The sequence below is a fragment of the Drosophila montana genome, unplaced genomic scaffold, assembly GCF_035044405.1.
Source record: "Drosophila montana isolate Dmon_TW-CO22-7 unplaced genomic scaffold, ASM3504440v1 contig_3833_1, whole genome shotgun sequence".
NCBI classification, from domain to species: domain Eukaryota; kingdom Metazoa; phylum Arthropoda; class Insecta; order Diptera; family Drosophilidae; genus Drosophila; species Drosophila montana.
The window spans coordinates 1,201,872-1,222,257 of record NW_026998704.1 but is presented as its reverse complement, the minus strand read 5'-3'; the positions used below and the strand labels follow the sequence as shown (position 1 = coordinate 1,222,257).

Genomic DNA, 20,386 nt, shown 5'->3' with positions numbered 1-20,386 from the left:
AAACTAGGTTAAACTTTAAGGAATTCCGACAAATGATGAAACTGCAAGTCGGCCGAGCAACAGGTATAAAACCACATTCCCAATATAAGTTTGAAGACATTTTACTGCCTATTTCAACATTTCAACAAACATTTCGGCTAGTCCATAAATCACAGCAACTACGCAACTTAATTAAAGCCAGTAAGAGTGCCCGACTAGGAGATACCCTGCATCTAGCTTTCTTCTAAAACATTATGAAATATACTTTTGAGGAACTTCGGTGTTTATAGTTTGATCTTTTTCAAATTTTTAGGACTTAAGTATGAAATGCAAATATTTGCATATACCAAAGTTCAAAGCTGTTTTACCAAAGATGAGTTTCAATAATCTTTTATGGGTGGAGGGAAGGGTGGTATCTAAGAAATGAAAGAATCTGGATTAGTGTACATTAAGCAAGAGTCTTCATACCAAATTTGGTGTGTCTAGCTTCGAAATATGCTCAAATAACTGAAAATCGATGTAGTTTTTTGGGCTAGTTATCGATAACTCGAAATAATTTCGACCTGTTCGTGCATGCGGAGGAACTGCGTTCAAAATCTTAAGTCTATAGCTTTTAAACTCTCTGAGATCGAGAAAAGGCGAGGAAAGAGACAAACGTAAATCGACTCGGCTTTTGATGAGATAATATAATACTTTATTCTGCCTGTCCATAAATTTGCACTCAACCATTATACCCCTTTTATGTATTTACAATGTGTTGAGGGTATAAAAACATTAAAAACTTTTATTAGATTCAACTTTAATTCGAAACTAATTAGGCGCTGGCAACAATAGAGTCGTTTGGCTGCGATTTGGTTAACAAAACAGCATACAACTCTATAAAAACTGAAACGCACAACAGATCCAACAGAAATAGATCCAAGATCCAATACTCATGCCCAAGACATCGGCGTCCAAGGTGTCCGCTTTCAGCTTTGGGGGGCTGGCTGAGCGAGACGCTCCCGCATGCAGCAGTTAGATTGACAGGCGACCAAACAAGCGAAGACAATAACAATAACACTCAAATTAAAAGCTTATAAAAGTCAAGCGCACACACAGATACACACACGCACAACAAAAAGCAAACAGTAGAAATCGGAAATCTGACAGATAACACGTTCGAATGGACGCGTTTGTAAAGTAAATTAAAAATGTGTAAGTCGAGCTGAAAATAAATTAAATTCATTTAGTTTTTATTCGAATGCTTGCCACAAGACGCAGCCAGGCCAGATAAACCATCTATCGGCAACATGTGAATAACTGCAGTCGGCAGCCGTTTCCCATCAGATAAAATATCTTTGGGGTTGCTGCTGCGACTAGCTGAGTGAATGCTCGCAAAGATTTGGTGCCGTGTGGGGCATCTTCTATATATGCTATGGCCACAGATCATATCGGAGTGCTATTAACTGAGCATCATATGCATCAGCGTGCTACTTGAGTCTAAAATTGTAATCGGGTCAAGAGGAACAACATTCAAAACATACTTTTCTAATCAAATTAAACCAAGACAAAATTAATTGACATGCGAATACTGAAACACAAATATATATATTATATAATACTGCAGAAATGAACAATTTGTGATTTGCATTAAAATAACATTTAGCAAGTAAGAGGTTCTAGTCGGGAGCTCCCGACTAGGGGATACTCTGTACCCTCTTCTTCCAACAGGCGATAGGTATAAGATGAAAGATACTTGATATATATATACTTTTCAAGAAGCTACATGTCAAGTTTGGTGACTCTAGCTCATATTATTTGCCGAAATTGCTCAATAAATAGGATTTCGATATCGATTATCGATTACTTGGAAACGGGGCAAGTTATCGAATATCGGAAACAAACTGCGCGGGTACTAGGAGCTACAGCTAAAATTTCATGTCTCTAGCTCTTATAGATTCTGAGATCCTTGCGATCATACATACGGACGGACGGACAGACGGACAGACAGACGGACATGGCTTTATGGGGTCGGAGATGCTTCCTTCTGCCTGTTACATACATTTGCACAAATACAATATACCCTGGGTACCCATTTGCAATGGGTTCAGGGTATAATAATTAAAATGCTTCATTTGGATTAGATAATTAATTGAAAAGCAAAGATTGAACCAGCAATAGATGTGGAAAACCAGGTGCACAAGCCGAACCTAAAATGCAGCTAGTTGATTTAGTTGGTTTGATTTAGCTAGTTTGATATTATAACTAGCTCAAAGATATATCTGGCTACAATTTAAGCAGGGACTCGAACTCGGCCCCTTGGAGGTTAACGTTAACGTTACGTTAATTGAACAGAATATTATTCGCAAGGAAATGATCAAATGTTAGAACAGAAGAAAATTATTAGAATTTCAGTCAATTTTGGCTGCTTAGCTAAGGAAAATGTTTGCTTGGCGAATAGTTGAACGCTTTGTGTATATCGTATGACTGTGTTGTACACAATTTCATCTATAAATTATGGCCAGCACACGAGCAAATTGAACATATATAGTACCTACTTATATAGCGTATTTCGTTTCACGTTCGTTTTGCTTGTTTACTTGCGTCAAACATAAAACAAGCCAAAAGAAAAAAAAAAAAATATATCTGACGCTTGGCCAAATGGGGATCGGATCGGGCGGGATCGGTCGGATCGCGCGGCCTAGGCCGATGACTCAAGAGCAGGCAACCAACTTGGCGTTGGTATTTTCGTTACAGCAGCCAAATGAAATGCTTTGTATATATAATCTGCCTCACACACAGAGTGCGAGCGAGAGAGAGAGACAGAGAGAGAGAGAGGGAGAGAGGGAGAGAGGGAGAGAGACATGCAAGCTGAAAATTGAAAACAGATCCAAGAATATCTCGAATCGCTGCGGCGCAGTTGCCTCAATTTGAAAACATATACGAGGTGCGAGCTGCTTAGACTTTAACCCGTAACCAGGGGAGGGGGGGGGGGGGGGGGTGCTGGGCTGCGGGGGCTGTAGAGAAATCAGATCTGAAATCTTGGCGCATCTCAATTTGAAATTCACGTATGCACAACCAAACAGACGATGCGTGGGCCAGCGCGATCGATTGCAGTGCGACCTTTGCGGATATTCTATCTGACGGATACACTTGCAGCGCCTGCTCTCCGTATCTGTATCTGTATCTGTAGCTGCTGGCTGTAAGCAGAGATGCGGCAGCGACGTGGTAATTTTAGAAAATTTTCTACATAAGCAATAACACAACACTGAAAACCATGCGCCCCATTTAATAATATTGTGTAAAAGTTTATTTTCGTTGCGGCCGTTCGCCGAGCTGACGTCGCCGTCGTCGTCGTCGCTAGGCGGGGGGCGCATATGGAAAACCATACTTTGATAATGGAAGCATTGGGCATTACACGTGCGCACCTGCCCCACAGCCATTAGCCAATCTAACCGATCGACTAATCGACTTTGACAACATGGGGTCCAGTTCTGGCTGGCTGCCGAAATGATTTTCATTTGTTTGCTTTCGCATTTTGGCCATATTTCATAACTTGTTTTGTTTAACATAAATGTGGAAATTGTGGAAAATATTCACATTTTCCCAAATGCCACTTTCAACAGTTTAATGTGTCTCAATTATCGTTTTTACAATCTTAAACAAAACATCGCAAATGTTGGCAATAAAAATATGAAAAATCGCCACCAATTAGCATGGTAATTATTGGATCCTACGAATTCGCCTTTTGCATAGATTGATTAATGGCCATAACGCAGAGTCGCAAATCGAGAGCATTTCTAAACATCTAACTGAAATAAAAAGAGTAAAAACTATTGATTTGTATCTACACGTGTAATGTGCAGAGTATATATATACATATCCCCAATCAATATCATCAGTTGAACTAGTCATAAAAGTATGTAAACATTTTTTAATCCAATTAAGCACGTTCGTTCCCTGTCTGTCCGTCCGTCCGTCTGCCCGTATATGTAAAGGCAAGGATCTCGGAACCTATAAGAACTAGAGATTTGAAATCTGGAATGTAGGTCCTCCTATTGCCCGCGCAGTACGAGTGTGTTTTCGATAATCGATAACTTGCCCCTTTTCCAATTAATCGATGAAAATCGATATCGAAGTCACAAACTCCCGACTAGAGCCTCTTATTTGCTGATGCTTTGCTGTTAAAAAAAGGGGTATTAACATACTTGTCATTAAATATTAAGACTTGTGCGTTGTTTTTATAGTTCGATATGAGGGTCAGCAGAGAGGCGGGTCGCATAGCTAATGGACTGCTGTCATAGTAGGTCGTCCATCAAGAGAGCCTTGAAATCCATTAAGATACAGAGCTTGGAATAGAACTTTCTTTGGCTTTCAGTTTGAGAGCAATTAACCCTAGGATTAACCCATATTGAATACACAAATCAACAAAAAGAGTTTATCTAAAATATTTACTGCCAATCGTAGCTAATGTAATAATATGATAAGATTTAAGATACGTTTATAGACAGATAGATAGATATAAGTAGAATAGATTGTATATGCAATAACAAATCTATACGAAATAATGACTAAATCTAGGCAAATTTAACTGACTGCAATAACGAGATTAGAAGAAAAACTCAGGGAATAATTTGCTTGAAATCTCTTTTACATAATATCTTAACTTAACTTATCTTTACTTAAATAAACTTAACTTAACTTAACCAAAAACTTATCAAACGGTATTACATGTCTGCAGGGGGAATAAATCTTTGGCACGCCGAAGTTAGAAGTTAATAATTTAACAGAACATGTTAGTTAACATGTTCTAGTTAACATTAAAGAATTTTGAGTGTGTTAGTTAACATGCTCTAGTTAACATTAATGAATTTTGATTGTATATGTTTGAACTAAAGATTTCTTTAACTCTTCTTCGACTCTTATTAAATTCTTTTCCCAAATTTTTTTTTCTTTTTGCAGCGCTCCAGAAACCAAATACAAATTAAGCTTAACCCTCACGAGGCTATTGATAAAGTGAGCTATTGGCGGGGACTCACACGCATCGATTCGCTTATCGGTTATCCGAGGGCCCAGCTGCCCGGTTCGGAGTGCGAGCTCCACTCACAGATTATGCTGCAACATCCCGCCACCGATTTCTACGACCTGGCCGCGGCCAATGCGGCTGCTGTGCTCACCGCCCGGCACACGCCCCCCTACAGCCCGACGGGGCTGAGCGGGTCGGTGGTCGCGCTGCACAATAATAATAACAATAATAGCACAAGCAATAATAACAACAATAATCTCGACATGCTCACGCACAACGGAGGCGGCGTGGGTGTGGGCGTGGGCGTAGGTCTGGGCGGTGGACTCCACCTGAGCGGCGGCAGCGGCAATGGCGGCGCTGGGGCCGCGGGCGGCGGCAGCGCAGCGACAGCCGGACGCGAAACTCTGCCCAGCTTCGGCTTTACGCAGGAGCAGGTGGCCTGCGTGTGCGAGGTGAGCCGCCGCTGGCGAGGATTACGGCCTGCTCAGCTACCAGCATTAAGTTATTTGTTCTGATCTTTTAGGTACTGCAGCAGGCGGGCAACATCGAAAGACTGGGCCGCTTCCTTTGGTCGCTGCCACAATGTGATAAACTGCAACTGAACGAGTCTGTGCTGAAGGCCAAGGCGGTCGTCGCATTCCATCGTGGTCAGTACAAGGAGCTGTACCGGCTGCTCGAGCATCATCACTTCTCGGCCCAGAATCACGCCAAGCTCCAGGCCCTGTGGTTGAAAGGTGAGACATCTCCCCATCTCTCTCTCTCTCTTCGATCACGTTTCTCCTCCCTCTCTCTCTCTCTGCCTTTCTCTCTCGCTGTCACTCCGAGTGCTAACCCGAAATTCTTTTACTGTAGCGCATTACGTGGAAGCCGAAAAACTGCGCGGAAGACCTTTGGGTGCTGTGGGCAAATATCGTGTTCGCCGTAAATTTCCACTGCCCCGCACCATTTGGGATGGCGAGGAGACGAGCTACTGTTTTAAGGTGAGTACCGCAGACACCTTTCCCCAACCAGTTGCCCCTGCCCCCGCACCTGCCCCTGTCTCTGTCTCTGTCTCTGTCTCTGCCTTACCATCTTGCTTCTCCTTGCCACATTAATTGCGGCAACAAAGGGCACAAAATGAAATCGTAGAAATGTCCGCCTCGTCCTAGCCCCTCCCCTCCCCTGTACTGCCCTGGACTGCCGGGCAACGCCTCCTTTCCTGTGCTCCTTGTGGGCTCGCCGTCGTTTCCTGACTGACACTGTTTGCACTTGGGCTTTATCTATGCGGGCTTTCAATTGATTAAAAACATTTGCATTCATGTCAAATATTTAAGGGTATTACAAAAGTTGGGAGGCACAGGCGAAGGGGGGAAAGAACAAGTGCACCTAATTGCACCTACTCTTAGTTATAGGAATTATATATATCGAATTTGAAGTGGAACATTTAGAGAAATTAAAAAAAAAAAACTGGAAATATTAAGAAATATATATAAATATCACTTACAGGTATAGAAAATACATATATCCCAATCAATCCCGTTTTGGAATTCCAAATTTTTTCAATTTTCTGCAATGAAAACCTCTCCAGTTGCCCCAAAAAAAAGCCGAAACAGAAACTAAAGTAAAACGTTTTCATTTCGAAAAGTAGTTTAGTTGAACAAAATTAACTTTAAAGGGAGTCTCTTGGTTCCAATCATTGCATTTAGCACATAAATCGAAAATAATATGAGATATTTACTGTTGAGCGGGATTTTATAAATTACAAATTAGATTTGATGATGACAAAACAAGATTTCACGCTGGTAAGTTGGCTTGAATCATGAAATATGCCACCTTTTTATACCCTATTATGATTTGTGTAACGCTTAGAAGGAGCTCGGAGATAGTCCATAAAGTAAAAACATATGAGATCGTTAGAATAGTAGGATCTTATAAGACAAAATATTGTGTTTTTAAAGATCAGACACAGCATTTTCGAGCTTAACAATTCTCACATATCTGCAATAGGGAAAGAGTATTCAATTTCGGCGAATATATCCTACTCTCTCGTTTACGTTAGGTGCAGCACTAATGGCACTTTAGGGCTAATGGGATCAAAATGTGTTCCACCTGCCAAATCTTTCAACTCTGCTAGGAAAAATTGTTGATAGAAAGAATTTAATAGTTAAGAAGCGAGCTCTCAGGCAATAAAGCCTCTGCTTACGTCTACGTAAATCGCTCTGGCAGGCGTTTGTTTAGGCAAAAAAAAAATGCGAATAATTATTGTTCTTTTACCACGTTCAGGAGAAATCGCGTTCGGTATTGAGAGACTGGTATGCGCACAATCCGTATCCATCGCCGCGCGAGAAGCGCGACCTGGCCGAGGCGACAGGACTGACCACGACGCAGGTGAGGAAAATCGTTGACAAATTGCATATGTTAGTTGTCATAGATTTCATTAATCATAAGTATTCACCTTTGATTACACCTTTACAGGTCTCTAATTGGTTCAAGAATCGACGACAACGAGATCGCGCCGCCGAGCACAAAGAGTAAGTTCTCCCCTATATATATATATCCCTATATATCCAACAAATAATAATAATATATAGGCATACATTTATTATAAACAATTTTTGCTTAAGTGTCAACGCGTGCGAAATGAATTAGCATTTCAATTTCAATTACTTGGCTTTTACATGCTGATAACAAGGTCAATTTGAGGCTTTTTCTCTGTGGGTGGGTGGGGCGGTCTAATTAGTGTCAAGGACACGGCCGTTTTTCACGTGAAAAGATGAGTATTTATTTATACAATATGTTAAATGGAAATGTGGCTGACAAATTCATGAACATGCCGTTCCACATATTCGGTATTTGTGTTGATCTTTGTTTTCATAGGCGCATTGTCATATGCGTGGCAGACACGGCCGCCGACTGACTAAAACTAATGCAGCGACTCCTTGCTGAAAAGGACATTTGGATGCCGTCCAAAAACATCTGCATTTCCGCTTAAGCAAATAGGCAAACATTTTCGAAACTCTTCTCCGGCTGTTTTTTTTTTTCGGCTTCTTTCAGATGCTTGGCCGCTGATAGGCAACTTTTCAAATATTTAACATCCTTTCGGGCATCCTTTTGTTTGCCTTCCCGCTCTCGCTCTCTCGTTAAAAGTCATGTGAAGCGCAAACATGAGCTAGAAGTGAAATGTGAAATGGAAATTGGAAATTGGAAATGGATTTTAAAGTGGCCGCAACAATGTTGAACTAACTAACATTTAGTTCGTTTCGCATCTGTGCCTAAAACATACATATTTATTCAAAAACAATTTAACTAAACGGCATATCAGTTACTCAAAGTGCACAAAAGATCTTCAATTCGCAATTTCCAAAAAAAAAAACACATATATATTAAAACAATAATAACAACAACGAAAAATTGTCGCAATAAAAATAAAAATTGGCCGTCGTAGCAACCGCAATGCACACACACGCACACAAACGCTCAGATACATATATGCAGCTGACAAAAGTATCTCACAGATACTTTTGCATATAGCTCTTATAGGCGGGCCAATGCCTACGGTAGTTTGCACTACGTAGCCTCCTCATGGCTTTTTATTTTATTATTCGTTTTGTTGTTGCTGTTGCTGTTGTTGTTGTTGTTGCTGGTAACCTGATATATGTTTATGGCTGTGCCGCGTCGGGCAGCAGCAACGGCAGCGGCAGCGGCAACGGCAACTCGGCGCTGCTACTTTAACTTTTCATATATAGTGTTTTGTTTTGAATGTGCACCGAAGACTCGCCTAAAGGTACACACACACACTCAAACACACACACACACATGCACACAAATTCGTGTGCTCCATTGTAGTTGGGACTTTAATGTGTTTCCCAAACGGTTCACCAACCATAACGACGCCAACGCCCACAATTCTACGAGCTGTCGAGTGTTTCTCCAGCAACTGTCGTCATTTAACATAATTGCCGATCAAATCTGAAACTTTACATACTTAATTTACACCTGAAAATTACCTCAATTCAATTGCTTGTCGAACTAATTTGAATTTTAGATATTGATAAGTTAGTTAGTTAAGGCCAACTTTTGTTAGGATATCTTAAAAACGAAACTATTTCAGATTTTCTCGTTTTCTAACCGATTCTTTGCGACATATAAAGACAGATGTATATCTGACAGATCGACTCGACTGTTGATATTGGTCAGGATATATCCCTTCAATGCGTTACAAATTTCATAACTATATAAAAAAATCCTCATAAAGGGTAAAAGAATCATAAATCAATATTTGGGGTCATCTTTTAAAAAGACTACGATATCAAACTTTCGATAATTTTTATCTATTTTTGGAAAAATTTGAATATATTAAAACTTCCGTAAAACTAAATCTTGAAACTTTTCTGGTACCCCAAGTGTCTTTTTCTTTGTGGTTTTAAACTCGACAATACCCTTACACTTTATTAAAATTAGTAGAAAAGTGGTTAATAAAAAGTTAAAATGTTGATTAGAAACTTTTGTGTGGCAGTTAACTTAAAATACAACTAGAGAATTTATTGTTCCAAAAGTTTATCAGCAACGAACGATCGGGGAATCAGGGAAAAACTCAGATCCGTCTTAACCAAATACAAAGCACAATGCCATACGCATATAGTCCACAGTGGAGGATATGGCCGTTATAATGACCCGATATCGATCAATGTACATCGTTACGAACAGCATGTACTTCTTGTTGGTGACCTGGAAGTACCACAGATTCGATGCGGCGCCAAGTAGATCCCAATTTGGCGGAAAGACAACATCCAAATGCTTTTGCCCGACGTACTGGAACACGGCATAGTAGAGCCCCAAAACCATCATTGGGTACAGAACGGGTAGCAATATGAAGAAGAGCATGCCGCACGTATAAACGCATTTCAGCAGCGTCGGAAAGGGCAACTGCTGCAGCCAAATGTCAAACAGGTGCTCCACCAGAGGCTGCATGTAATAGACCAAGCGACCCGGCCATGATATCTTCGCCCACTGCAAGCGAAACGCATGAAAACATTCAAAGAGTGTGAGATAAAGGGAGTGGGGGGAGTGCGGAAGTGGAAGAGTGTGCGTGTGTGTGTGTAGAGCTTACGACTTTGCGCTTGTGCAGTGGTTTCTTCCAGGTCTTGTGCATTTTAACTGGCAATTTTGTTTTTATTTTTTTTATTTTATTTTCTATTCTATCAAGCAAAAATTTAGTTATTCGAATTTTTTATATTTTTAATGCCTACTATATATCCATAAGGAAATCGAATGGCATATCTCGAACAACGTTTGTTTTATACTTTGAATTCATTAAAAGTAGGTTTATTGGAAGAAGTTTATCTATTTTGTTCCGTTTTATATAACATACATATATACCCCTAGTCATGCACTCCCGAATAAAGCTCTAATATTTATAAAATCCAACCATTTTGGGTGGAAAATGGGTGTGAAGGTACTTATGGGTAAAATTCCCAGTTCCGTCCGAACGGTTTCAAACTTATTTCCAAATCCCTACATAAGGACTTATTGAGCAAAATATCCCAATATACTGGACGTGTAACTGTTAGTATGTCTGGATATGTACAAATTCGCACAATTTTTAGTTTTTCTGTCATACATTATGTAAACTATTGACAGTTGAGGAAAGCTACGATTTTGGAATTTCAATTCAGGCTTTTTTGCTAGCCTTCACCTTCGTCATGGTTTGATTATGCTCCGATTCGTAGGATCTGTTTTTAAATTGTTTACAATGCACACGCTCCACATCAACAACAATAAGACGAACACCACCAGCAGCAAAAAAAAAAAACATAAAAACCTTAATACTACTTCAAATGTGAGAAGAGTTCCAGTTCAAGTTCCAGTGCCAGACCCCCAGACCCAGACTCGGCCCGTTGTTCTGATGTTCATTTTTCCAAATGTGTGTGTTTGTAACTGTGTGCATTGTGTGTATGTGAGTGTATGTGTGTGTGTGTATGTGTTTGTATGTCGATCTCGGGCAGCTCAGGGCTCATCGTTTTGCGTTTGCGTTTGCGTTCGTCGAATGCCACGGTTGGCTGGAGGGTAGCTGGAAAGAGTATCAAGTTACCACAAAATGTGCGTGTGTTCTTTATTCGTTCGCCTCAGCGCCGTCGCCGTCGCCGTCGCCGACGTTGACGTTGACGTCGTCGCAGCGCGTTATTCATTTTTATTCGTTTTATTGTACATTCTGTTTTTATTATTATGTATTTTGCGCTTTTGCCCGTCTCTCTGTCTCTCTCTCTCTCGCTTTTGTGATTGTGTTTGTTTGCGTTTCTGCCTCTTCAGCTCCATCCCTCTACACACACATATATACATACATACAAACGTATGTATGTGCATACATTCTTATATGGGTCTGTTCGTCCCTTCCCATACCCGTTCCCGTTCCCATTCCCGCAACTGGAGTTCCGTGACGCATTTGGCAGTTGAGTTTTGCCGCCACTGATGGCGTTGATAATGATGTCGTTGGTGATGATGGACCGGTATGGAACTGAGACCTCAGCCGAAGGCGCTTGCCAACGGCATGCCAGGGGATATTGCTGTCCACAGAATCGCGCACAGCTCAGCTCTGCATTTGGGACATGTGGCGGGTACTCATCGGGTGGGCGCCTGTGTCAAGTGATTTACCCAACTATAATTAGAAAGCTGAGCACCTTATCGCTGTGAATGTGGCGTAAATCAGTCCACAAAGATTGCCATTTAATTGACCGCCCTTCAAGCTGCCTCTTCTAGAGTTCTCATTGCTCTTCTGGCCTGACACATTTCTCAATGGCAATGTTTCCATTTCTAGGGTTTCATTCGCTTTTCCTTTTGCGCCCATGAAAACAAGTTGAAGTTCGCCCTGCCGCATAAATGCCGTAAGCTGCTTAAGGCCTTAAAAAGTGTTAGGGCTTACATAGAACTGGAGAAGTTCATTGGTCAAGTGGCATGCCTGGAAATCTTATGTGATAATCAAGGGAAAATGGAACTATTCCAAGATGTTCTTATGATTGTGTGTGAAGTCCATCAACATTGGAGAGGGGATTTCAATTTTGTTCCTTATTCGAATTCGAACACCGATCTTCGTTATTCAATTGCCTCAACTACCATGGACTGCAAGATCCTTATTATCTGCCTGCCATGACGATCGTCCACTGATCTCTAGCATACTTATCCAGGCTGCGCCAAGTTCAAGATCGAACGAGATCCAACCGTCAGCTGTTCTGTAATCTCAAGCGAATTTACACAAGAACAAGAGTCAAAACAAATCAAAAACAGACGGTAGCGAGCGTAGAAGGGCGTAGGAGGGGGGGCGCTCTAATCGGGTAGGGGGGGTAGTCAGAACGACACATCATATGGTAGATCGTTGCAGGATTTCCAAGAAATTCCATTGCTAATAAAAATTATAAGCCAATAAATCGTAAAAACAAATAAACAGGCACACACACACACACACACATATATATATATATATATAGCAGCGAGGCAGTTGGGAAAAATGAAACGCTGTTTCATAAAGTGAAGCCCCCAGTGGAAGAGCTGGGGATCACGATCGATCGAAGTGCAAGCCAGGGAATCAACGAACAGGTTGAGTTATCGCATTGCGAGATCGGTACACAAATCCCGAGACGTGTGCGCAGCAGGACACCCAACTAAACGGTGCCCCGGCCTGGGCCTGGGCCTGAACCTGGGCCTGGACCAGGGCCAGGGCCAGAGAGAGCCACAATAAGAATCTGAAAAGGTGTTGATCATAAATTATCATTTAATTTACGCATGTGTGTGGCGTGTTGTTGTTGCTGTTGTTGTTGGAGTTGACACAACTCGAGTCTGGGGCCTGAGCTTCGACTCGATCTAGTAGTAGAGTTGTACCCGAGCGTTGTCCCATTGTCTACAACTATGTTTCGCTTTCAGTTTCAGTTTCGGTCTCGGTTTGAGTTTCGGTTCCCCTCCATATTCCAGTATGTATGAGTTTCGTGTAGATCTTGGCGATTAACCAAAAAGTCATCGTTGCCATCGTTATAAAGTATTTTATCTTATGGCCTGGGCCCATTCCGTTCGGTTGGCGTGTGGCGCATTTTATGCTGGCTGCGCTTTATTTTGACAGTTTTTTAATAATTTTGTTGCTTTTTAATTGCATGCCACACCAGATTGTTGCCCGATAAGATTGCAGTCTCCCGATTGTCATCTGTGTAAAGTGTTAAGCATCTGAATAATGTTTATAATAGAAGGAGCTAAACCTCCACATCAATTCTAGCTAGGGCTGCAAGACTAATAAAAAGGATACTGTCCCTGGTTCTGTTAACGGTTCGAACTAGCTCCATGTGTTTGTTTTCAGTTCGTGAATCTGTTTTCATTAAGATATGTTTTGTCACACTTTTACAAAATGTTAATAAAACAATTCGAATTAAAATTTTACATTCTTCTAAACTTTAGCTCTATATAAAAATGGCAACTTACAACTTATATAAAGTTTTTCAAGTAATTATATGCATAATGAAAAACATCACATATATATATTTTAACGACTTAAACTATTTTTTCTTAACTTTTTTTGCATATAATTATTATCCTAAGTATTCTTCATAGATGAAAGGCACAAAAATAGCAAAAATCAAAACACAAAAGTAAAATCAAAACAGACAAACTTAAAATTCGGAAAATATTCTTCCAAACTTTTTCTAAAAATAAAATAAAAATGGCATTTTACAATCATAGTAATATATATGCAACGATTGGTAACCTTGGGACTGGGCGAACTCAATCGTAACCAAACCATTTATCGATCAAATTAAGTACTGTTCGGTTTTCGGCTGGTTCGTTTTTTTGTCGACTTTAAATTCCAATTCCGAACCGGTTCTGTTCGATCCAGAGTCAATCGTAACTAAACCATTTACGATCAAATTAAGTTCGGTTCGGTTTTCGGCTGGTTCGTTTTTCGGTCAACTTGAAATTCCAATTCTGAACCGGTTCGGCTTAATCCAGATCGTATACCATCCTACTACTCCATAGCTATGCATTCATGATCGCACTCGTTTTCGCAGTCCGGGTAACAAGGTTGGGCCAAGCCCCCCATAATCCGATCATCCATTATTGCCGAGCTAATGAATCTGCTTAATGCAGCTCCAAAAGTGGCTTAAAACTACAGAAACCCAATTGAGCAAAACAAGTAAAAAAAAATTAATTCCTCATCACTGAGCAGCGCCAAGAAAGAAGTTCAAGAACTTTCAGCCGGGGACCACACACACGTTGCCCAAACTCTTGACCAGGCTTTGCTTCTCTCGCCTGTTGTTGTTGTCATATATTTTATATAAACTCTATGTGACAATCATGTATTGAGGGATTGTCCTTGGGACGCAGCTACCGCGAGGGCTGCGGACTTTTAAGACTTGGATGTATTTATTTTATAATGCAATCAGTTGAAAATACTCAGGAATATGCCACGAAAGTAGGCGCTGTCTCAAACGCCTGCTCTCCCTTTCTCCGTCCTTCTCTCTCCTTCTCTCTCTTTCTCTCGCTCTCCATCACTCCATCTCTTTTGCTCCTGTCCCTGGCCGTGTTAATAAGTGTTGCAGTAAGCCAGAGACAGCAGCGAGCAGAGCCAACAACTATGAAATTCTTGAAATTTGATATCATTGTTTATATGCTGCTGCCCTTTGTTTGCTCCCCACTTTTGCTCGGCTGACTGGTTGACTGGATGGCTGACTGGCGAACTGGCTGGGCCAGGGATGGGCATGGCTACTCCAACATTTTAGCCATTTCTCATTTTGAGGTTAGCTTTATGTTTGCTCAGCTTGCTTGCGTGTAGATCTGTGTTTGTACTTTTCGGGTGGGTTCGCTCCCTCTGTGCCACAATCGATTTTCTTCAGAAATAGGCAAACACAATTCGCTGCCCTTTAAATTTTTTGCTAAAGTTCACTTTTATTGCAAAATTGATTGAGATCTAGAACTTAGGATACTCCAGGGCTTGACAAGGACGAAACTGAATTCCAAGGCAGGCAATTGATTTTTAAGAAATATTCCAAACTTTTTAAGTAAGTAGCATATAAAAGGAGCCTGAGGAAAGTCTTCTATACTTCCAATAATGTAATTGGTTGCCTGTTAAAAATAACATAAAAAACTGTGCGATCTTAATATATTGAATGGTTTGTGGCTAGCTTTAATTATCTAAAATCCGCCTAAGTGGGTGGAATGCAGGTGGAAATTGAAGTAAGAAATTTTTGTATTAGACTTGACATTTAATTTAAGAATAACTAACGCTATTTGAGAGAGTTTGAAAAAGCCAAACATTTCACGACATTCATTCGTGCTTGTGCTTTATCTTTGAAAAATGTAGTGCTCTGTTGTGTTTATTGTCTTAAACATGTGAAACCTATATCATGTATATTGGCGGATATACCCCATAAAAGGAAACTTTTGCAATCTTGAGAAAAGTATTCGAAGGTATAAAAAAAAGTAAAATCTGATTTGTTCTAGCTGAACTATTTATATGATCTGTACTATACGGAAGAAAAATTTAAAAATAAAAGATAAATCAATTAGGAAAGCGAGGGAAAAGAGCTCATTAAAATAATCTTATGAAAAACAATGGAACTGTGCTTGTACATCAAATAAAGTTACTTTTCTCATAATATTGTAAATACCGGAATAGTATTCGAAGAACCAGATTGCAAGAAATCGAATTACTTAGAATATGACTAAGTATATACTCCTATAACAATCATTTGAGATGTCATGTCACTTGTTAACTGCAACATAATCAAGTATTCGATGCCCAATTGTACAATAACAAGGCCACCCCCAACGAATCTGGCAAGTGTTCCCCAGCTACCCGATCCGCGTCAGGCTGGGAAAGATGGACAAAATGGACAGCTCGGCAATTATCATGCGCTGCAAGTGGCTGACTGCAAATGTAGATGGATGCGAGTTGAATCTACAATTACACGATTGCCGCCAATGCCGAGCACAGCGAACAGCTGGCTGCCCATTCGAGATGCCAGCTAGTCTGCGCGTCTGCGCCGTATGTGGCCGCCGCGTCGGCGCAGCTCCAGGTCTGCAACTGGGTTTTCAGGCTCGGCTCGAATTGCGCGCGAGTCAGCAAATAACTTGCATGGATTGTGCCAGGCGGGGGGGAAGGGAGCAGGGAAGAGGAATGGTTGCAGGCTGTAGCTGATCTGGCAGATCGTTCCCAATGATCTCTGGCCACAAATTTGTCGAGTGTGCGCTTAAATGTTTTGCATGGCCCTGGACCCTTGTCGATGTTTGTTGTCATCAATTTTTGAAACTGGTTCTGGGTGCGCGCACTGGGTACGTTTGCAATTGGGATTCGCGACAAGATTAAGATTAACACACTCGGCACACTGGGCCGATAATGTCAGTTGCTCGAATTTCAAATGCGCCTTGTTATCGCTCTGGCAGTGAATTAGCCATTAAAATGTCAGGACAGTTTAGCACTAACAAATTGAACAACACGAACAACACATCAACACAACAGCCCCCAGAAGTGTGTAAGTGCATGCGAGTGTGTGTGTGTGTGTGCCTGTGTGTGTGTTTTCAATTCCCAACGGTGTCTGGAATTGGGCCAGCAAATGAGTGTCTCGCTTCCACCCTGGCAAACGGTGGCGATAAAAACGACACTTGAAAGTCATTTACAGAATCAGCCGCAAATAATAAAAGTCAAGCTGCTTAACTTTTGATCAAAGGTGCGAGCGAGAACGATATATAAACTACAGACACGCTCAGACACACACACACACACACACACAGACACCAGGCGCAGCTCAAATAACTGAAATCAGATGCGGCGGCGCTCTATGGGGGAATGCACTGAGCTGCCGCCCCTCTCGTGTTTGTTTATATGAATGTGTGGGCGTGTTTGTGAGTGTGTGTTCGAGCCCCGCGACACCTTTCGTACGTGCTGTGCTGCTCTAGCTCACGGCTGCTGCTGCCCGAATGTGAAACTGAAACCATTTATAGAAATGCTGGCGTTAAGAGTAAAAATATCCAAGCAGACAATTTCCTTCCGGTTTTATTTTCAATTGCCCACCCTGTCATTTGTCATTTGTTTATAAATATACACACTTAACTGATGTATGTATATGTCAGCGTGTGTTGTAATTGTTGCTGTTGCTGCTGAAAGCAGTAAATTAGTTACAGCAATTGACACATTTTAATTTAAACGATTGCTGACATCTGTTTTTGAAGGCAAAGTTCAGCAGCCTTTCTATCCGGCGGGAGGGGATATGTAAGGATTATGCAACATTATGTCATTTCTGGCATGTATATTTTCGTTTAGTTGTGACAGCACTCATTTTCAAATTAGAACATAAATACTCAACAACATAATTAAAACTGCAAACATGTATTTTCACTTTTGACAATCTGGTCACACATAAGGCATCTAATCTGGCTACTCTTACATTTTTTTTTAAATATACAGCCACACGTGCAGCCAACCGCCAAACCAAAGAAAAAAATACCGAATCCAATGTCAAAAAAAGATAGCTATAAATAAATGAATTAGTTTCTGAGCACAAATAAGCAATAAAAAGGCTTGTCATTGAGGTGCCACAAAATATCAAAGTCCGTTTAAAATATCAATTATTTCCTAGAAAATAACTGAATTAGATACAGAAGAAATTTACTGCAGCCAAATAACCAAAGACTAGGACCAAAATGTTGTCCTTAAAAATTGTAATTGCCGGAACCCATTAACAAGTGTTTTAATATTCAATTTCTTATTCTTTCTTTGCAGCGGCTCTACGGACAAACAACACTTGGACTCGTCCAGCGATTCCGAAATGGAGGGCAACATGCTGTCCAGTCAAAGCGCACAACAGCAACACGCAGCCGCCGCGCACCACTCGCATCACTCGCAGCAGCAGCAGCAGCAGCAGCAGCAGTCGCCCAGCAGCAGTAACAACAATAATATCAATAACAATAACAGCAGCGGCAACAACAGCAACAGCTTGCATCAGCATCAGCAGCAACTGCAACATGTTGCTGCCGAGCAGAGCCTGCAACACCATCAGCATCAGCAACATGCTGCCAGCGCAGCGGCAGCGAGCAAAAGCAGCGCTGCAGCAGCAGCTGTTGCTGTCGCCGCCTCCCAAATGCCGCCGCTCTCCGCCGCCGTTGCCTACTCGCATCTGCACAGCGTCATGGGCGCCATGCCCATGTACGATATGGGCGAGTATCAGCACTTATGATTCTAGTTGGAGGCTGCTGCTGCTGCCAGCAGCAGCAACAACAGCAGCAGCAGCAACCACAACGGCAACATGCCCTGCGAATGGCCAGCAATGCTGCGTCAACGCCAGCAGCGCAGCCAGCAGCATCAGCAGCAGCATCCGGAAAGCTTTTACTTCTGAGGCAGCAATAATTGAGATCACATCCTCGAAGATGATTCGTGTATATCAAGATCCAGATAGCAGCAGCAACAAATTTTAATTAATCATGAAATAGCAGCACTTGCGCATAATATGGCATTTTTCAATATCACCAAGACAGACAGATAAACAGACAGAGCGGGGGGGGTAGAGGGGATTGCAGCATAATCTGTTGCTTATCCTCGATTAGCAAAAGAATGGATTACTTAAACTTCATTGATCTGTGTAAATAGCTAGGCTTTAGTTTTAGAGCGGGCGGGCTTGGGAACGGAACAGAGAATCTGTTGTCCTAGTATGGCCTGAATGGATGTAAAGTTGATGACGATTGGCCGTTCTCTGCCCAACTGCGAATGCAAATCAAATTGAAATGTGCAAAAATTATACATAAATTCTATTAAATTATTTTCAATGTATTTATAATTATTATTTTTAAATATATGAAAAATATAAATAATTACATTCAACGAATTGAGCATTGAATATCGAACACATATCGCCTGACTAAGAAGCAGTCGAGAATAAACCTGGAACGAATCATATTTTGTCAAAAGATGATTTGATCGAAATCAATTATTAAAATTATAATTTTTTAAGTACAATGATTCGAACCGAACAACACACAGACGAGGTTCGAGTCGAGTCGAGTCGCATTAAAGATTGTTGTTGGCTGGATGAAGACACTCTCTGTCCACATTAGGAAAATCTGACCACAGACAGCACTAATCCGCGCCGACAGGTAAACCCGCTAATGCTAATAGCCATGGATAATGAATGGGCTGTCCGGCGTCTGCGGGGCGCGCGTGCGTCTCGCGCACGTCCCACACGCGCCTCTTGCCCATCGTCAGCGCGCGCTCGCTCCGCAGTCGCGACACATGTAATGAGCATGTTAATGGCACCAACGTCTGCTGGTGCTGGTGACCCTTCCACGCCACCTGGCAACGGTCTCGACTGGAGGGCGGCGCTTGGCAACTGGCAAACTGGCAGCCGACGCAATGTTACAATGGCCGGAGCCAGGTTGCCTCTACCCCGGATTGATAGCCATTTGGGGGTGGCTGCCGCCTGACTGGCTGGCTTGCTGGCTGGCTGACTTGGCAGCTCTCTCTCGATGATTTGCCGATGCAGACTGGTGCAGACTCCGTTGCCATCGCCCAGCCACCCCCGTTGCCCGGACAACACACACGTGTCTGACTGGGACTGCGTCTCTGATTGAGGCTGTGTATCGAGTATCCAGTTACAAAATATTTTGACTTCTTTTATCTTGCGGGCCACATTGTGGATAATTTAATTAACGGCCTTAAATTGTTATCTTTTTGTGTACAATTTAAAATAGTCTGCGGCATTAAATTCGATAGATACAAATACAGATACAGATACAGATATAGATACATATACACCAGATACACTCGCCCACTCGCAATTATTAACATATATTGCATAATTATAATTATACCCTGTGCACATCGAAATTGGTGTAAGGGTGTAATGGCTTGGGCAGAGTGTATAACCTATGAAGTACATATATTATCGATCAGCAGGACAGGTCCTTCTATTTCAAATCATCCAAGGCTCACCCTTTTTTCATGCAATCGATAAATATGGATTTCGTATAAGAGTTTGTCCCACACATCTTATATAGAATGTGGACACTTTTTTTTAGCCTATTTCACCTTTATTATTCCTTTCCCTGTAAACGATTAACAATTCTTTCGACAAATAGGAATCACGCCCCTTTTTCACATTAAGGTCAAGTTCGCAATTATAATTATTGATTTTCTAAATTTTGACTTCAATAATAATTGTGGACAATACGTTAAAATCCTCTCTTTATATGCGCACAAATCACTTTCCTCTTAAATGCCAAAGAATGTGACGAGTACCTGGTCCAAAAGCCAAGCTGGACCTCATCCAGAGCAAAACATGCACCTCGACGGCTGCTGAGCTGCTTCCACGAAAGTGACAATATAAGGAGATTACAATTAAACGATCTTCAAAACAGAGAACAGAGAATAGAGAGCAGAGAATAGAGCCATAGTCCAAC

At 41.5% G+C, this 20,386-nt stretch overlaps 2 protein-coding genes across 2 annotated transcripts; one reads left to right on the top strand and one right to left on the bottom strand.

The window, feature by feature from the left end:
- Positions 1 to 4,923: 4,923 nt before the first annotated feature.
- so (sine oculis) lies at positions 4,924 to 18,812 on the top strand. Its single transcript, XM_064695946.1, has 6 exons — positions 4,924 to 5,436; positions 5,508 to 5,718; positions 5,837 to 5,964; positions 7,247 to 7,351; positions 7,439 to 7,494; positions 17,718 to 18,812. The coding sequence occupies exons 1-6, from the start codon at positions 5,071 to 5,073 to the stop codon at positions 18,169 to 18,171; spliced, it is 1,320 nt and encodes a 439-aa protein (XP_064552016.1). The 5' UTR covers positions 4,924 to 5,070; the 3' UTR covers positions 18,172 to 18,812.
- LOC135437776 (uncharacterized) lies at positions 9,480 to 10,220 on the bottom strand. The gene is made up of 2 exons (XM_064695840.1): positions 10,074 to 10,220; positions 9,480 to 9,973 (listed from the first exon to the last, which is right to left on the bottom strand). The coding sequence occupies exons 1-2, from the start codon at positions 10,113 to 10,115 to the stop codon at positions 9,569 to 9,571; spliced, it is 447 nt and encodes a 148-aa protein (XP_064551910.1). The 5' UTR covers positions 10,116 to 10,220; the 3' UTR covers positions 9,480 to 9,568.
- Positions 18,813 to 20,386: the final 1,574 nt, after the last annotated feature.

What these genes read in the sequence shown, in the direction of transcription:
- so (XM_064695946.1), top strand. Translation starts at nt 5,071, where the DNA reads ATGCTGCAACATCCCGCCACCGATTTCTACGACCTGGCCGCGGCCAAT. An exon ending in AGGTGGCCTGCGTGTGCGAG is followed by an intron (nt 5,437 to 5,507) that starts GTGAGCCGCCGC and finishes CTGATCTTTTAG; the next exon opens with GTACTGCAGCAGGCGGGCAA. An exon ending in AGACGAGCTACTGTTTTAAG is followed by an intron (nt 5,965 to 7,246) that starts GTGAGTACCGCA and finishes TACCACGTTCAG; the next exon opens with GAGAAATCGCGTTCGGTATT.
- LOC135437776 (XM_064695840.1), bottom strand. Translation starts at nt 10,115, where the DNA reads ATGCACAAGACCTGGAAGAAACCACTGCACAAGCGCAAAGTC. An exon ending in CACTGCACAAGCGCAAAGTC is followed by an intron (nt 9,974 to 10,073) that starts GTAAGCTCTACA and finishes TTTCGCTTGCAG; the next exon opens with TGGGCGAAGATATCATGGCC.